The 19,685-nt window shown below is 39.4% G+C and overlaps 1 protein-coding gene across 7 annotated transcripts in view; it reads left to right on the forward strand.

Annotated features, from left to right (window-relative positions):
• Wnt2 (Wnt oncogene analog 2) overlaps positions 1-19,685 on the forward strand; it is a 96,668-nt gene that overhangs the window by 54,671 nt on the left and 22,312 nt on the right. For all 7 annotated transcript variants that reach the window (XM_089739161.1, XM_089739162.1, XM_089739160.1 and 4 more), the window contains exons 3-4: positions 14,204-14,335; positions 15,017-15,114. In XM_089739161.1, the coding sequence (XP_089595287.1) occupies positions 14,204-14,335; positions 15,017-15,114 (230 nt within the window). The remainder of the gene's footprint in view (positions 1-14,203; positions 14,336-15,016; positions 15,115-19,685) is intronic.

Below are 19,685 nucleotides of genomic sequence, written 5' to 3' on the forward strand. Positions count from 1 at the left end.
TAGTCACATGGAATCGGCGCTCCTTCCTTCCATACTCCTCTATCATATACCATTTCTTCGCTCACTCCCCTCTTACACATATCGTCTTTCACGCAATCAATTCATTTTTTTTCTTACCCTTCAAACTGGATCAAAAAAGGTTTATTCAAGATTTCTCTCTTTTACAACTATAACTATAGCCCGAACAATTTGTACAAGATTACATCTAAGTCGTAATGGCCGACTCGTACGGGCATAAATCAGTTAAAGGCATGTTAATGAACGTCGATTATTTGGGATATATCGTCCTAAACGTAATTTATTTACCTATAGTGGGCCTCCGAAGTCGCAGTCCTCAGTTTGAATTGAGAATATATCGACAATGACCAGGCGAAGTTGGAGCATCTGTGCTGACAAATGATTTTTATTTATCATAAATTTTCAGGACTTTCTGACCTAGTTTAAGGTAATTCTCAATAAAGATTTTATTTAGAATGAAGAAACTAGACATTGTTCAGTCCTGATATTTGTAGATTATAATACAGGTATAGGGTAGGGTACCCAGGTAGGTAGTCCTATAACGCGGTATTTTACAACACGATTCCACGCTAACACTAAAAGAAAAATTCCCCCTTTTTTTCCTACCTATTCTAGTAACATCGAGGGGCTATACTTGATTCGCCAAATTCGTAGGTGAACTCGCGGGGCTCAAACCTGTTGACGTTGCTAACACTAACCCTAGCAAGAGCAGTGCTTCGCAGAATCAACCTCCGGAAACGCGACCCACTGAGAAGATCTGGCGAGAAATTTGCTCGCCGAGCCCTTCGTCGCAAGCAACGGATCGGGAAAATTTCCCCAAAGCCCTCTTAAAGCACGGTACTTCTACAACAGAATTACGAGATTTTTGTTCAGAATTCCTTTGAAAATTACGTTCTGCACTATAAACACACAATATTTGAAAATAACCGGTATTTTACAGCTTAATTTTTATGTGTAACAGGTAAAAAAAATACATACACGCGTAGTTGAGATGTTTCGTTCAGAAAAAAATATTCTCCTTTTTGTATTGGCTTCTAGTCTCATATAACACTGTTTCGCACAACACGGGACTTTGTAGGAACGTATCTACCGTGTTATAGAAGGGTTACCTGGACGTGGATACTTTATCTCTTTTAACTCAATTACCCACGCGGGTAGGCACCACCGCCCTGCCTATTTCTGCCGTGAAGTAAGTAGTAATGCGTTTCGGTTTGAAGGACGGGGCAGCCGTTATAACTATACTGAGACCTTAGAACTTATATCTCGAGGAGGGTGGCGCATTTACGTTGTAGATGTCTATGGGCTCCAGTAACCACTTAAAACCAGGTGGTCTGTGAGCTCGTCCACCTATCTAAGCAATAAAAAAAAAATTCGCTAAAAGCCAGATTATATACCTAATTAACATTTAAGTACTTTATTAATGATCACACGTATCAATTGACTATAAATGTTGCTTTCGAAGGCACACAAGCATACATCCTATCAGACGACAAGTTTTTCCCGTCATTCCTATCAGCAACGAGGTTAGCTAAATAGATAAGAACGTAATCTATACTAATATTATAAAGAGGAAAGATTTGTTTGTTTGTTTGTTTCGAATAGGCTCCGAAACTACTGGACCGATTTGAAAAATTCTTTTTCCATTAGAAGCCGACATTGTCCCTGATGAACATAGGCTACTTTTTTTTAATTTTTTTTTTTTTTTTGTTTCATGTGTGTTTTAATGTTTCCGAAGCGAAGCGAGGGCGGGTCGCTAGTCTATATATATAAAAGTGAATTGCTGTTCGTTAGTCTCGCTAAAACTCGAGAACGGCTGGACCGATTTGGCTAATTTTGGTCTTGAATTATTCGTGGAAGTCCAGAGAAGGTTTAAAAGGTAGATAAATATGAAAATGCTCGTAATTAAATTAAAATAACAATTTTGTTTTTCCCTTAATTTGTCCCCCAAAAGTTTAGGTCTTTTATTTATCGATTGAGGCACTATTAAGTCTGCCGAGTCAACGAATAAAAATATAAAATCCGACCAGTCGAATGTTAAAGCGACTAAAATTCCACATTGACTGCTACATATTCGAACGGGACATTACGTAACATTTTAATAGGAATTCCGTTTCGATGCGGACCACCGACCGACAGAGATCCTTTTGTTTAATCTAAAATTATTAGTCCTAGAATGACAGTCGAGTCGATCCTTTGAATTATTCCCGTGTTCACTTTGATTCGCTGAAACATCTCGCAAAGGTCTTTGTGTGGACATTTATAATAAAAAAAAACGAATGAGGAAAAGGAGATTCAGAATTTTGTTTCAAATTAATAATATACCTACCTTTCCCAGAAAAAAGCTAGCAGGCATCCATTGGTCATGTTTAATTAAAATTCTTAATTTTGTAACCATTTAAACATGAAACAATTAAAATTTTACTAGTGGTAGGACTGACTTCTTATGAGTTCGCACGGGTAGGTACCAATTTCTGATGTATGGGTTTCGGTTGGAAGGGTAGGGCAGCCGTTGTAACTATACTGAGACCTTTTTTTTATTGCTTAGATGGGTGGACGAGTTCACAGCCCACCTGGTGTTAAGTGGTTACTGGAGCCCATAGACATCTACAACGTAAATGCGCCACCCACCTTGAGATATAAGTTGAGGTCTCAGTATAGTTACAACGGCTGCCCCACTCATCAAACCGAAACGCATTACTGCTTCACGGTAGAAATAGGCAGGATGGTGGACCTACCCGTACGTACTCACAAGTGGCCCTACCACTACTAATTACGCAAATTATAATTTTGCAGGTTTTGATTCTTATTACACGGTATTATTCCTTCACCGTGGAAGTCAATCGTGAACTTCTGCATAAGTACGTATTTCATTATAAAAATTGGTACCCGCCTGTGGGATTCGAACACCGCTGCATCGCTCAACACGAATGCACCGGACGTCTTATCCTTTAGACCACGACAACTTCAAAAATATTTGTAAACTATTCTGTTGTTAATGTTGGATTAGCTCTTATATTCTTTACAACTGCAACAGAAATATACTCGCCCAATTACTATAAATGTTTATGGGAGAACAACATTGACCTCTTTCATTCGATTCAAAGTTCAGTGTTCCTTGATTTTTAAGTGCTCGCGTTAAGACCTCCAAAATCATCATAAAATTGTCCTCCGATTCGTATTTATTGTTCAAAACACAAGTTACCAAACTCAAAGCGCTGATAAGTCAAATATATTACCAGTTTACGAGTCGACTTACAGTTAGCTTCACAAATTGAATAGCCATAAAAATATTACACGCCAATAAACACTCATCAGTGCGTGATGATTCTTGTTTTATAAAATAATTTGAGATAATATTTATTTTGTCGTAAAGTTTTAAAGCTCGCTTGAATATTTCGACTAGTGGCCTTCGCATCTTTGTACAGTACTCGGCGATAAATATAACACATCGATCTTCGGGAAGAGACGATCGGTTAATTTCGGTTTTGTAGAGCGCTATCTCTGTCGCACACTGCCTATGTGGACGTCTGTCAGTCGTCGTTTGAAGTGCGGTAGTGTGCAACCCTAATAGGGGAGTTAACCCATAGACACAGCCCACTGAGTTTCTCGCCGGATCTTCTCAGTGGGTCGCGTTTCCGATCCGGTGGTAGATTCTGCGAAGCACTGCTCTTACTAGGGTCAGTGTTAGCATCACTTTGGTTTGAGCCCCGTGAGCGCACCTACTAGTTAGGTAAGGTTACGCTCAAATAGCCTCTCAAGGCTATCCAGCTTAGGTAGGGAAAAAAAGATGCAGTTGCCATGTATCTTAGGTTGAAGGGTGGATAGCCGTCTTATACAATTAAAATTTGCATTTAATTTTCGGAAAAGCTCTGTGGTATATGTGGTTTTTTTTCCAACCTAATCGCCAAAAGACGCTATTCCACCTACACCCGGACGGATAGGTGAGCTCAAGGGCTCAACCTGAGATAATTTGTCAACACTAGCCCTAGCAAGCGCAGTGCTTCGCAGAATCTGCCACCGGGTCGGAATCGCGACCCACTGAGAAGATCCGACGAGAAAATCTGTGGGCTATGTCTGTGATTTAGTTCGCAAGTCGAGCTCTTTATCGTTAATCGACGAGTTGGTGGGCTCTGAAATCGCTTTTCTCTTCTAAATCAAACAATACTGCGGCTCTACACTGAATGGTTCAACGTTATAGATAATCTGTATTAACACAACTCTATAATTTTTGTGCATAATCTATGTTAAGCACGACTACAAGGCTCTTTCATAAATTCGGATAACTAGTAACTATTTTTAGTGTAAGACCTAAATATAATGAAGAAAAACATCCCACACTAACCTAGACGATCATAAATTCTATTCTATCACGATTCAATCATTTTGTAAAACAACAACCGGAAATTATTTTAATATCTACGACCGGTGTTACCTACACAGAGCCGTGTTGCCAGCAATTATGATTTATTGATACGTAGGTGTAAATGTTGCCAGATCAAGTGATTTTAATTATACCAAGCCTAATTTATTGGCCGGGCTGATATAGTGTGCGAAAGTGTCCGTCGGCCATTGATTGAAACATTAATTTCGAGAACGTTTCCTAAATATCAGGTTTTTGAGCGCCACCATCGATCTTACTAATTAACCAGGATATTTCAATCGCTTAATTGGATTGGTAACAAATTAATACTTACTAGAGGTCCCGCAGTGGTCGAAATTCGACTATAATCAATTGGAATTGTAAGTTTGTACACTATTATGATTGTATTTTATACTTCTATTCTAAATTTGTCGTCAGACAGTTACACAATTTGTGCCACAGACGTCAAGAACGAAAGTTTGACAATAAATTGTATGCATGCGTGTGTGCGTCAAATACATGGTATGTAGTGTGTGTAATGTTTTCTTTATTGATTTAATGTATCTTTTATGCATTATTTAAAAAAAATATTAGCATTGTGCAGTTCTTTTCTATATTCTCTATAATTATGAAAATTTTCATACTCCTCCATCCGCGCAATTTTCGTAAAAAGGGATACAAAGTTTTTGCTTCACGTATTAATATATAGATTAATACTTACTAGAGGTCCCGCAGCAGTCGAAATTCGACTATAATTAATTAGAATTGTAAGTTTGTACACTATTATGATTGTATTTTATACTTCTATAATCACAAATTTCGCCAAGACAACACTATATAAAATATTAACAAAGACAAACAATATTCTATTCTCAATTTGACAACGGACGTCAAGAACAAAAGTTTGAAAATAAATAGTATGCATGCGTGTGTGCGTCAAATACATGGTATGTAGTGTGTATAATGTTTTCTTTATTGGTTTAATGTATCTTTTACGCATTATTAAAAAAAATATTAGCATTGTGCACTTCTTCTCTATATTCTCTATATGTGTGGAAAATTTCATACTCCTCCGTCCGCGCAATTTTCGTAAAAAGGGATACAAAGTTTTTGCTTCAAGTATATAGATTCCGTTAAAAGTTTGGTTGTACTATTCTGATAATTTTTTATACACTAGATGGGTAGACAGGAACATGCAAATCGGTTAGCGTTATGTAAGATCTGGAGATTGATGACCTCCAAACGCTCCATTAATGCTTTTAGGTACCTCAAGCACCGGTCTTCGCTCTCGTCGAACCCGTTGCTTGTGACGAAGGGCTGGGCGAGTAACTTAACCCACAGACACAGCCCACTGAGTTTCACACCGGGTCTTCTCAGTGGGTCGCGTTTCCGATCCGGTGGTAGATTCTGCGAAGCACTGCTCTCGCTAGGGCCAGTGTTAGCAACACTGCCGGTTTGAGCCCCGTGATCTCACCTACACGTCAAGGAGAAGCTGAAATAAACTCTCAAGGCTATCTGCATTGGTAGGAAAAAAAATAGCCTAATGTAACTAAGGTAATGCATAGCCGTTATTTAGACATGAATAAAATAAAAAGTCGTCAACTGAGTTGGATATTTTTCTTTGTAGGTTAGTGACGTTTATAAAAATGTTCAAGGGCATCATCCTCCTTGTTAATAATAAATTAAGTAGTGTAATTGTTTAATGCATATTGTGAGTAACATTATTTCCTTACATTATAAGCTAGATTGGTTTTCCGTGGTTTTCGTTATCGTGTTGTTTTTTCGTATGGTTGTAAGGACCATTGTTTACAAACTCAGCACATCAAAATTTGTCTTGTTTAGTCGTGCGCACATGGCTTATAATGCAAACCAGTTTAACCCTCTTGTCGTGTCCGCTGGAAACTACATACCCGATCCTGTAGACCCAATGGTAAACAGTCGACGTCGCCCAAAGCACGTCATTACGGATCCTCCCGTTCCATTAACGGTGTTTTTAGGCACCACAAGCACCGGTCACCGTCCCCGTCGAACCCGTCGCTTGCGACGAAGGGCTCGACGAGCGAATTAACCCATAGACACAGCCCACTGAGTTTCTCGCCGGATCTTCTCAGTGGGTCGCGTTTCCGATCCGGTGGTAGATTCTGCGAAGCACTACTCTTTCTAGGGTCAGTGTTAGCAACACTCCGGTTTGAGCCCCGTGAGCTCACCTACACACGTTAGGGTGAAGCTGAAATAGCCTCTCAAGGCTATCAGCATAGGTAGGGAAGAAAACCAGTTTTTCTTTTTTGTTTTTTTTTGTGTATCTGTTTAGCTTGTAATGTCTATGTGTGCATAACAAATAAATAAATAAAAAAACCACATCAAAATTATTTCTCAAAAAAAAAAAAATACAATAGTTATTGCAACAGACGAAATAGCGCGCAAGCGAAACGCGCGCTAAACTTAGCTTGCCGATAAAGATTCGTTGCTATTCCGTCGTGAACTCAAGACAGACGGTAGTTGGAGATAAAACGACTTAAAACCAATTAGGAACGAATCAAACAATTAGTTACTCGCGCCGGAAAACGGTAACAATGAATTCGTTTATAGGTCTATTGCTATCTTTCCGTGAAGTCATTGCTCGCGAATCAAGCTAACTAGTTGCAAATCGCTATGCATGTAATACGCTCAAATGAAATAGGTACACGTAGGAGATTAGATTAACTGTGTTTTATTATGTAAATAGTCTCTCCTTCGATCCTTGCAGATCCTTTGTTTAGTAGAACGACTCTAAGCAGTAGGTAGTAAAACTGTATTTCGAATTTTTATCTATACTTCTATACAAAAGTTTTTAACCAGTGCATTCTCCCCGCGATGACCTACGGCGTGGAAACCTGGACACTGACGGCAGGGCTGGCCCATAAGTTAAGAGTCGCACAGCGGGCGATGGAGAGAGCTATGCTAGGTATTTCTCTAAGGGGCAAAATCCGGAACGAAGAAATTCGACGGAGAACTAAAGTTGACGACATAGCTCTCAAAGCTAGCAGGCTGAAGTGGCAATGGGCCGGTCACATCTGTCGAGCCTGCGACGCCAGGTGGGGGAGGAAAGTCCTCAAATGGAGGCCACGGATGGGTACAAGGAGCGTGGGGCGTCCTCCAACCAGGTGGACTGACGACTTAGTGCGCACGGCGGGAAGTCGTTGGATGCGGAAGGCGGAGGACCGCATGATGTGGAAGGCATTGGGGAAGGCCTATGTCCAGCAGTGGGCAGATAAAGGCTGATGATGATGATGATGACTTCTATACTAATATTACAAAGAGGAAAGATTTGTTGTTTGTATTGAATAGGCTCCGAAAAAACTGAACCCATTTGAAAAGTTATTTCAGTGTTTGGAAGCTACACTATCCCCGAGTGACATAAGCTATAATCTTTTTTGAAAAAAATTAGGGATCCTTACTAAAACTCCAATAATGTAACCCAAGGTGTAAAAAAATTACCTAAAATATTCTTTACATCGCGTGCGATGCGAAAACTATATAGTTTACAATATTTTCAGAATATCTTGTACTCGTTTAACCTTTTAACTGCCTTGTAGGTCACCGGTGCCCTACGCGGCGCACTGAAGTAATCTCGATATCTGTTATTAAGCGCTTGGATTACCTAACGTTGCCTTCTTTTGTTTTTAATGTATGCTTTAGTTCTTTAGGTCTTTTAGAAATAGATTCATTCTCAGTTTTTTTGATTGCTTAGGTGGACGAGCTCACAGCCCACCTAGTGTTAAGTGGTTACTGGAGCCCATACACATCTACAACTTAAATGCGCCACCCACCTTGAGACATAAGTTCTAAGGTCTCAGTGTAGTTACAACGGCCGCCCCACCCTTCAAACAGAAACGCATTACTGCTTCACGGCAGAAATAGGCAAGGCGGTGGTACCTACCCGTGCGGACTCACAAGAGGTCCTACCACCAGTGAGCCTGGTTTGGATATTGAGCTGTCTTAATATGGATGCGTTCGTCCGATATGCTGTCCACGGGATTCGTAGTATCTTCCTCCAGCACCACATCTCGAAGGCATCAATTTTTTGTATTGAAAGTAAATTTGGTTAGCAAAATCAGTATGGTTCCAAGGGTCGAAGGTCAAAAATTCCGAGACTAGACAAGGGCCTCACGACAATACTCATTGGTTTGAACATACAAGACTGCAATGAGTCTTGTATTGTAGTTGAGCTGAATGTAGTTGGTGATAAGCGAAGCGATTTCTGGCCCTCATAATAAAAGAATTCGTAAAAGAGTTTTTATTTTTTTATTGCTTAGGTGGGTGGACGAACTCACAGCCCACCTGGTGTTAAGTGGTTACTGGAGCCCATAGACATCTACAGCGTAAATGCGCCACCCACCTTGAGATATAAGTTCTAACATCTCAGTATAGTTACAATGGCTGCCCTACCCTTCAAACCGAAACGCATTACTGCTTCACTGCAGAAATAGACAGGGCCGTGGTACCTACCCGCGCGGACTCACAAGAGGTCCTACCACTAGTATTCATGAAAATAAGCCTGCCACAGATTTATTGAGTTTTAGAATTCATCGAACTATTTATTTTATTTTTTAACTATGTCCACCATTTTGACGTGATAACGTCTTATGAATAGATGAACACTGGCTACAGGCACGAAAAAGTGTCACGTTCCACCTGAGCCTGAGCGTGCAAGCGAGAGCACGGAACAAACGATAGAGAGGCACGATCGACCCAAGCGTCGGCTTGTGACATATCTCTCTTCTCGAGTGACGTCAGAGCTACCAGTTCGTATAGTTCTGCTTCGTTATCACGTAAAACCATTGTCCGTAAACCAACTTCACAGACAACCAATTTTTTTTGTATTGGTCTAGACAGTTGAACATTTTGAAATTTAGAAATTTATTTGAACGTGAAACGGTAATGCGTTTCCGATTGAAGGGTGGGGCAACCGTTGTACTGTTAAAACTGAGACCTTAGAACTTATGTCTCAAGGTGGGTGGCGGCATTCACAATGTCTCAAGTGTCATTCTCATTCAAAAATTAAAATTTCTTACCTAAAACCCGGTCACTGTCTTCGTTGAACCCGATGCTTGTGAAGAAGGGTTCAGCGAGCAAATTAAGTCTCCGACGCAGCCAACTGAGTTTCTCGCCGGATCTTCTCAATGGGTCGCGTTTCCGATCCGATGGTAGATTCGACGAAGCACTGCTCTTGCTAGGACTAGTGCTAGCTAATTCATTAAGTAAGAGCCCCATGAACTTCTGTCTACTCACTCGGTTAGCTAACATAGCCCCCAAGATTACCATCATAGGCAGGAAAAAAAATACATAAAACAAAATCGCTGCCTCTTATGTAACAAATCCCCGCCCGCATCGCAGACATTCCCACCGGTTTCCTATCAATAGTTGTAAATAACATGTTCCAATCGAGAACTTATCTGTACCGATACAAATGAAAGCCAACGAGAATTACTGAGACAAATACTATCAATAAAGGAGTACTTACAAAATGACTCGCGTCTGGAAATCGACAGTTCGACTTGCAATAGATAAATCTAACTGTAGCACACGCTTTAAATAAAACACTAAGCACTGGTCTAAAGAGGTTTCCACGAAAACTGCATTGAAATCACTGGTCAAAATGACGTAATTGCGTAGTAGCGCTATCCCTTTCGCACTTTATTTTTTTCTGTTTTTAATTGATTCTAATTTAGTATTCTTTTTGGTTTAAGCAACTCGTAGACTTAATGAGAATGCGTTTAGAGCTTAATTTCGCTTTTCTTATTGTCATTAAATTATTAACGATGTTTCGAGTATTTTACAGTTAGTTTTTGTTGTCACGTTGACTTGACCGAATCAAATTTAGTATTATCTAAGCAAATTTCAAAACATAACGCACTTCTGTGAGAAGAAAATAAAATTAATACAGTCTTTGATAAGTTTTTGATGATAGAAATAAAAACAAAAACACATCGCGCATAATCCCTAATGATGAATACGGCAAATCGAAAATTCCTTCGTCTTGAAGTCATATTTTGTGATCGTGTGTAATACATACTAATATTAGAAATGTGAAAGTGTGTTTGTTTATTATTTTTTTGTGTGTCTATTCGTCCTTCTTTCACATGGAAACGTAGCAACGTATTTATACGTTTTTTTTTAAATTACAGTTGTAATGACTGTACCTTTTATCCCGAAAAAAAAAGCAACTCACTTCGAAGAGAATTCACATTGACACATTTCCTGGATCGACAAAACCGAGTAGCAGCTAGTTATCAAAATAAATCTTAGTCTTAATTAGTTAGTCTTAGTTAGTGATCTAGCCTACTGAGGTTCTCGACGGATCTTCTCAGTGGGTCACGTTTCCAATCAGACGGTAGATTCTGCGAAGCACTGCTCTTGCTAGGGCCTGTGTTAGCAAGCGCTCCGGTTTGAGCCCCGAGATCTCACCTACACGCCAGGGTAAAACTGATATCGGCTCTCAAGGCTATTAGCATAGGTAGAAAAAAACACCTTTTCATTATTCTTCTCATTCGTGTCACTCTTGACAAGTGGTCAAGGGTTCTCGCCATCTCTGCCTGGTTGAGGAGGTCATCGTACTGCACTCATTAAGGAGACCTACTACTGTGGTTTTAATTTGGCCCATCCACCGCATTGCCGACCTCCCTTTTCAAGATAAGCTTGCATATATACAAGTTCCAAACAACAATCTTCAGACCGTCAGTCTACTAAGCAATAACGGTGGAAGATCTTCCCTTTATCGTTAATTCCTAAAATGCAAATTTACCATCAATAAAACAATAATGAAGTTTCATGTTTCATTTTTTAAGAACGACAATGCTATTATAGTTCCAGTTTTTAGTTTATCAAAGTATTTAGAATTAAGAAAAAAGACTTAATCGAAACATCCCCAATCAACAATCAAGTATACAAACATTAATAACGACGGATATTAAAATATTAATGTAAATTTTTTTTTTTTTTTTTAGAAAGTACAAATGATATAGACGCTTCGCCGCGGGCAATTGATTCTTAATTATGATATACGATGTAATAAATTGTGGCTTTAAACAAACATTTCATATGTTCTGTTGGTTCTCGTGTACACTTGCGTACAGAAAAACGTTTTCTATTGTTTTGTGGTAGCTTAATTTACTGACTAGCGAGGTTCGCTGCAACCATAGCGATAATTTTTTGCTAAATGACCCCAAACGCCAAAAGCCTATCAATATTAACAAGGCAGTTCTCCCTGTCATTAAGCGACTGGAAAAAATATGCTCAAAAAAAATGCATCGCTGTCTCCGACTGTACATGTCAAAAAAAACGCGCGTTTTTTGCCTGCCGCGTTTTTTTTCCTGCCGCGTTTTTTTTCCTATTGAATCTAACAACAAGTTTCCCTCCCACGTAGAAACGCAATACCTGACCAGTGAAAGCGTACTTCACAATTAATTTAGAATACTAATAAAATTATCATGTGTCTTTTTTAAATATGCAAATTATCTTTCATTACGATACTTGATAAGAAAATATCATATGAATGGTGTGCACACTTAGAAAGCTGTGATTGATTGATGCTTTTAAGCTGCCGCATTGAAATGGCAAATGGGCTTCGAAAACCTGGTCCGACTGATAAACTTCAAACGTAACCTATATTTAGAATTAAGTATATTGCCTTAAATACACAGTATTGTACCTACAGAGCCGTGAGCCGTGAGCCAGACACTCATTTAATTCCTAAATGAAATTGTCTCTCTTATTAGTTCAGTTACAGTATATATCTGTTGTTAGTCTTTCTTTAGATTACACGTGGCTTGGTTTTTTTCCCCTACTTATTTGCTGGTAGCTTAGGGGGCTATTCCGGCTACGCCCGGACGAATAGGTGACCTGAGAGAATTCTTTTTTTTAAATTGCTTATATGGGTGGCGAGCTCACAGCCCACCTGGTGTTAAGTGGTTACTGGAGCCCATAGACATCCACAACGTAAATGCGCCACACACCTTGAGATATAAGTTCTAAGGTCTCAAGTATAGTTACAACGGCTGCCCCATCCTTCAAACCGAAACGCATTACTGCTTCACGGCAGAAATAGGCAGGGTGGTGGTACTTACCCGCATGGACTCAGAAGAGGTCCTACCACCAGTCATTCGCTAACACTAGCACCTAACAAGAGCAGTACTTCACAGAATCTACTACCGGATCGGAATCGCGACCCGCTGAAAAAATCCGGCGAGAAAGTCTATATTATTATTATCTATATCTATACTAATATATAAATCTACAATGGTTTTTACGGATGTTCCGTTAAACTACTGAACCGTGCATCCGATTGACTTGAAACTTGGTATCCAATATCCATGTAGAAAGTATATGTATAGGTACTTAATGGATAGGCTAATATTTATATGAATGTTGGACTCCCTACACCAGTTGCGGGGGCGTTAATGATGAAAATCTTTGTGGGGGTGAGAAATAATAATGTTAATTTTAAATGCCCAGCGAAGCGGACGAGTACGGTTAGTTATCTATATTATCTATATTATTGCTCTAAATTCAAAGTGAAATAAAAACCTTTTTATTTTCTAAACTCAAATTTAACTATTTTTAAACGAATATTTTTTTTAATATAAAACATCTTTAGTGCCCGAGGTTCGCTGAAAACTACTACCAATTTTTTTTTAAAAGTAAACAAAAGATATGTACAGATATATCGTAAAACAAACAAAGCGAACGCTAATTAAAGTTTATTATGCCACCTCCGTTAATTATTGGCCTGTTTAGCGTCACAGTGCGACAGCTGACAGACGGCGCGCCAATTCACACAGACCTGAGTTATAGGTGGGAGTTACAAGTCAAATCATTAGCAGCCCAAGCTGGGTGAAGGATTGAAGATTCTCGAAAGAAAGATCTTTTTTTTTATTGCTTAGATGGGTGGACGAGCTCACAGCCCACCTGGTGTTCTGTGGTTACTGGTAGACATCTACAACGCAAATGCGCCACCCACCTTGAGATATTTGAGCCCCTTAACACCAGGAGGACTGTGAGCTCGTCCACTAATCTAAACAAAAAAAAAACCGTCTTTCGTATACTATAACTGAACTTTATACATAAATATGACTAAACAATTCATTGAATATTCATTATGTATTCATGTTTACCTTCCACGTTTTCCTAAAACATCCGATTGGGATGTAATTTACACAGATTAAACAATAGAATTAGAGAGTCAAAAATACAAAATAATTGAACTCAATAAACCTACTATTTCGTCGCTCTTACTTGACATTGTCATTGTGCTGTAAAACTCGAACTCATGTTTGATACATGAGCACACAACGGTGGGTGACAGCGTTTATGGGCTCCGGTAACCACTTAACATTAGATGGGCCGTTAGCTCCTCCTGAGACCTTAGAACTTATATAAGTTCTAAGGTCTCAGAATAGTTACAACGGCTACCCCACCCTTCAAACCGAAAAGCATTACTACTTCACTGCAGAAATAGGCAGGGTGGTGGTATCTACACGTGAGGACTCACAAGACGTTCTACCACCAGTAATTACGCAAATTATAATTTTGTCGGTTTGATTTTAATTACACGATGTCATTCCTTCACCGTGGAAGTCAATCGCAAACATTTGTCAAGTACGTATTTCATTAGAAAAATTGGTACTCGCCTGCGGGATTCGAACACCGGTGCATCGCTACACACGAATGCACCGAACGTCTTATCCTTTAGGCCACGATGACTATTTGTTTCGGGCGATGGCGGCTTTGCGTTAACCCAAGTTAAGAACAATAAAGAAGTACTTATATCGCGTTCTTCTATTACAGAACCAGTTCATCGGGCGGTATATCTCTTGGAGCGCATCTCGTCTGCGCGAAGGCCACTGGTCTGACCGACAAACAACGCGCCATGTGTCGGTCTTCTCCATCGGCTATAGCCGCAATCGGTGATGGACTTAAGTGAGTGCTTAAACTTAAATAACATTAGGACCACACGTCATTAAGGATCCTCCCGATCCACTAACGGTGCTTTTAGGTACCTCAGGCACAGGTTATCGTTCTCGTCGAACCTGTCGCTTGCGACGAAGGGCTCGACGAGTAAATTAACCCACAGACACAGCCCACTGAGTTTCTCGCCGGATCTTCTTAGTGGGTCGCGTTTGCGATCCGGGGGTAGATTCTGCGAAGCACGGCTCTTGCTAGGGTTCGTGTTAGCAACGTCGTCAGATTTGAGCCCCGTGAGCTTACCTACTAGTTAAGGCTACGCTGAAATAGCCTCTCAAAGCTACCAGCATAGGCAGGGAAAAACAAAAGAAAAAAATTAGGACCATACATATATTTTTTTTAATTGCTTAGATGGGTGGACGAGGTCACAGCCCACCTGGTATTAAGTGGTTAGTGGAGCCCATAGACATCTATAACATATCTCAAGGTGGGTGGCGCATTTCCATTGTAGATTTGTAACAAATACCGTTACATACATACATAGCAATACGGTGTTACAGATGTCTATGGGCTCCAGTAACCACTTAACACCAGGTGGGCTGTGAGCTCGTCCATTTAAGCAATAAAAAAAAATTACCACATAATAGTTAACATGCATAACAAACTGTACTACAATGCTGTTTTTTTCATTACCAGGATGGCATATGAAGAATGCCGGGCTCAATTGAGCGGCCACAGGTGGAACTGCTCAGGAGTGGGAGACGGAAATCACTTCGGGCACGTTATGCCGTTAGGTTGGTTTTTAAATTACTTTTAATTTTATTACGACGTCGTCGTGACCTAAAGGATAAGACGTCCGGTGCATTCGTGTTGAGCGATGCACCGGTGTTCGAATCCCGCAGGCGGGTACCAATTTTCCTAATGAAATACGTACTCAACAAATGTTCACGATTGACTTCCACGGTGATGGAATAACATCGTGTAATAAAAATCAAACCCGCAAAACTAAAATTTGCATAATTACTGGTGGTAGGACTTCTTATGAGTCCGCACGGGTAGGTACCACCGCCCTGCCTATTTCTGACGTGAAGCAGTAATGTGTTTCGGTTTGAAGGGTGGGGTAGCCGTTCTAATTACCTAGTCTGGCCATAAATACTGTTACAAAGGAAAACAAAAAAATCTATGGCAAATAACATTTATTACTTTTACAGTGTGTTAGTTTAATACATAAATATAAAACAATTTAAAGTATAAAAAGCTTATTCGAAGTGGTCTCCATTGGCTGCAGTACAGTCCTTTAAACGTTGAGGCCAGTTATCAATAGAAGCACGCACTCTTTCCATGGGAAAAATTTTCACTGCCAATCGTAACGATTGTTTTAGGGACTCCAAATTACCATGGCGTTTAGAGCAAGCCGTACTCTCTAAAACTGACCATAAATCATAATGCAGCGGATTAAGATCGGGACTAGACGACGGCCAGTCTTCAGCTCTGATGAAGTCCGAAACGTTCGTTTCCAAACAAGATTGCGTAGACCGAGCTTTATGACTTGGCGCCGAGCCTTGCTGGAAGGACCATTCTTGATTATTGAACATGGTGTTGTTAAGGGGCTTCACTACCTTCTCAAGAATGGTATCTTGATACACTTGTGCCGATGTTTTGATACCTTTATCACAAAAGTATGGCTCAGTCACTCTTTCATAGCTAATACCCCACCAAACCATCACTGAAGTCGGATAGTGCCCATGTTGCACTCTGTCGACTAATTGGGAAGCTCCCTTAGAGCTTTGAGCATAAATACGGTCATTTTGTTTGTTAAAATGTTGCTCAATTGTAAAAAATTTCTCATCCGTAAACAAATTTTTTCTATGAACTCCCTTTGCGTACCGCTTCAGTAGTTGTTTCGATTTTACCACCCTATTCTCTTTTAAATTATCAGTTAAGAAATGACCGGTACGTCTCTTATAGGCTGCAAGTCATATGTCATCTTTTAAAATACGCGACATGGTTCTAGGTGCTATCTTCATCTCCCTAGATAAAATCTTTTGCTTTCGGACAGAGCCCATAGACATCTACAACGTAAATGCGCCACCCACCTCGAGATATAAGTTCTAAGGTCTCAGTATAGTTACAACGGCTACACCACCCTTCGAACCGAAACGCATTACTGCTTCACGGCGGAAATAGGCGGGGTGGTGGTACCTACCCGCGCGGACTCACAAGAGGTCCTACCACCAGTGATTACGCAAATTATAATATGGTAAACATCAAATTGAGGTTTAATTAAAAACATCGAGTTGCTTCGAATTGAACTATAATTGAGACCTTAGAACTTATATCTCAAGGTGGGTGGCGCATTTACGTTGTAGATGTCTATGGGCTCCAGTAACCACTTAACACCAGGTGGGCTGTGAGCTCGTCCACTCATCCAAGCAATAAAAAAAAAAAAAAAAAAAAAAAAAAAAAAAAAAAAAAAAAAAAAAAAAAAAAAAAAAAAAAAAAAAAAAAACCAAAAAAAAAAAAAAAAAACCGGACCTTTCATTACAAAGATAAATGTCGCTTATTAATCGAAACATCGCTTAAACCAAATAGCTTTTCAACTCTCGATATGAATAACGAATATCCCATCAAAAAAATACAGAAAATCCGTTACCAGATTACAACCAGTACAACGTTGTACTTAGATAGCAATTATTATTGATATATTTAGGCAGCGGCTTGGCTCTGCCCTTGGCATTGCTGAAGTCCATGGGCGACGGTAACCACTCACCATCAGGTGGGCCGTATGCTCGTCTGCCTACAAAGGCAATAAAAAAAAAATAAAAAAAAAACTACCTGACCCGGCAGACTTCGTAGCGCCTCAATCGATAAATAAAATACTTTTGTATAAAATAAACTTGAAACAAACAAAAGGAATCCGTCCGACGGGGGACACATCAAAGGAAAAACAAAATATTTATCTAGCTTTTAAACCTTCTCTGGACTTCCACAAATAGTTCAAGACCAAAATTAGCCAAATCGGTCCAGCCGTTCTCGACTTTTAGCGAGACTAACGAACAGCAATTCATTTTTATATATATAGATTACGATATATTTATTATGTTTAAATCACATCGTCAAGTTAGTCTAAAACTATAATATGTTATGATTTAATAAACGATCGTGTCCACCCCTAAACGTAAATATATGCGTGAATATATTTAACTTTGTCGTGATGTAACCCACCCACAAGGAGCGCGAGAAACTCGCTACAAAATCTATAGTCAATACTTTATCCATTACATTATTTTTTACTGGTGGTAGGACCTCTTGTGAGTCCGCGCGGGTGGGTATCACCGCCCTGCCTATTTCTGCCGTGAAGCAGTAATGCGTTTCGGTTTGAAGGGTGGGGCAGCCGTTGTAACTATACTTGAGACCTTAGATCTTATATCTCAAGGTGGGTGGCGCATTTACGTTGTAGATGTCTATGGACTCCAATAACCACTTAACACCGGGTGGGCTGTGAGCTCGTCCAACCATCTAAGCAATCAAAAAAAAAAACACCGTTTATAAAAAAAAACATGACGGCAATTATGTGTTCGGAAACTGTAATTTTCTTATTGCACGAAAACTTAGAAGTATCGTAAATAAAATGGATACAAATGCTGCAGATGACTTAATATAATTCAGTAGTGATGGCCGCGACTTCCTCAAATGATTCAATGATGAACAAATAATCTATACAAATCTATACTAATATTATAAAGAGGAAAGATTTGTTTGTTTGTTTGTTTCGAATAGGCTCCGAAACTACTGGACCGATTTGAAAAATTCTTTTTCCATTAGAAGCCGACATTGTCCCTGATGAACATAGGCTACTTTTTTTTTATTTTTTATTTTTTGGTTTCATGGGTGTTTTAATGTTTCCGAAGCGAAGCGAGGGCGGGTCGCTAGTAATATATAAATCTACAGTGGTTTTTACGGATGTTCCGTTATAACTACTGAACCCTGCATCCGATTGAATTGAACCTTGGTATCCATGTAGAAAATACATGTACTTAATGGATAGCCTAATATTTTTATGAGTGTTGGACTCCCTAATAATAATGACATAAATAATATTGTTAATTTTAAATGCCCAGCGAAGCGGACGAGTACGGCTAGTATTTGATAAACATAGTTCATAGCTGAAGGCTGAGATCTCGCGGTATCACCATCTTGCCTATTTGTGCCGTGAAGCAGTAATGCGGTTCGGTTTTAAGGGCGGTGCAGCCGTTCTACTGTTAAAAGTGAGACCCTTACAGCTCATGTCTTGAGATGGACGGCATTCACGTTGTAAATGTCTAAGGGTTCCGGTAACCACTTAACACCAGGTGGGCTGTGAGCTCGTCCACCCATCTATGGCATATTTTTTTTTTTTAATTCGAAAATCTTGCGTCAAGTACCATAAACAATATATGAATAAATGTATTGGAAGCATAGTTCGTTATTTCTGGATTACAAATTTTTAGGACAAATCCAGGAATCATGTCAAGTTCTTTTATTTGTGAAGTATAAACTATAATTCCGCTTTCCAATCACAGAAAACCAATAAATAATGTCGATAAATACGACTTTTTGTTTTACCTCTATTGACAGGAGGTATAAATTTGCATTTAGTTAAATAATTGTGCACTTTCTCACATATACCGTGGTATCTCAATTGGGCTCATTGAAATAACAAATTTAACCGGAGCCCATAGACGTCTACAACGTAAATGCCGCCACCCACCTTGAGATATAAGATCTAAGGTCTCTGCAGACTCATAAGAGGCCCTATCACCCTTAAAAACATGGTAGGCTAATACAGTTAAAATAATGTATTATGAAGTCTAAACTAAAAAACAAACTGAAGCTTAAAAACTTATAAAAACAACTTTTAAAAATTATAATAACCTAAATATCGTCAAGTGACAAATGTCTTTGACAGGCGCGCAAATTTTAAAATTAATCGAACGCCTTAAAGTGTATATAAATGTCATGTCAATCAAATTCGCGCCATTTTGTATTTTATTTCTGTAGCAAGAATCTGCTCACATATCGCTTTTTTTTCCCACCGAATCACAAGCTATGCAGATAAGTCATTAGCTTAGGTAACCTACCAGCAAATCCGAGTTTGATATTCAATAGACCTGTCCCTGTCCATCCGAACTGGTGAGAGTCGCAAACATAACCTACACCCACAGCGGAAGCCTTGATTTATGCTCGACTTATAATTGGCGCCATGTTTATTTATCTGTCAGATTGTTGTTTTTTAATTGCCACACTAGACTCGGTTACATTTAATCGAATATTTTCGGCCTTGGATGTATAATCTATATATAAATACGTAAAGCAAAAACTTTGT

Source organism: Bombyx mandarina, chromosome 28 (genome assembly GCF_030267445.1).
Source record: "Bombyx mandarina strain Sakado chromosome 28, ASM3026744v2".
Taxonomy (NCBI): Eukaryota; Metazoa; Arthropoda; class Insecta; order Lepidoptera; family Bombycidae; genus Bombyx; species Bombyx mandarina.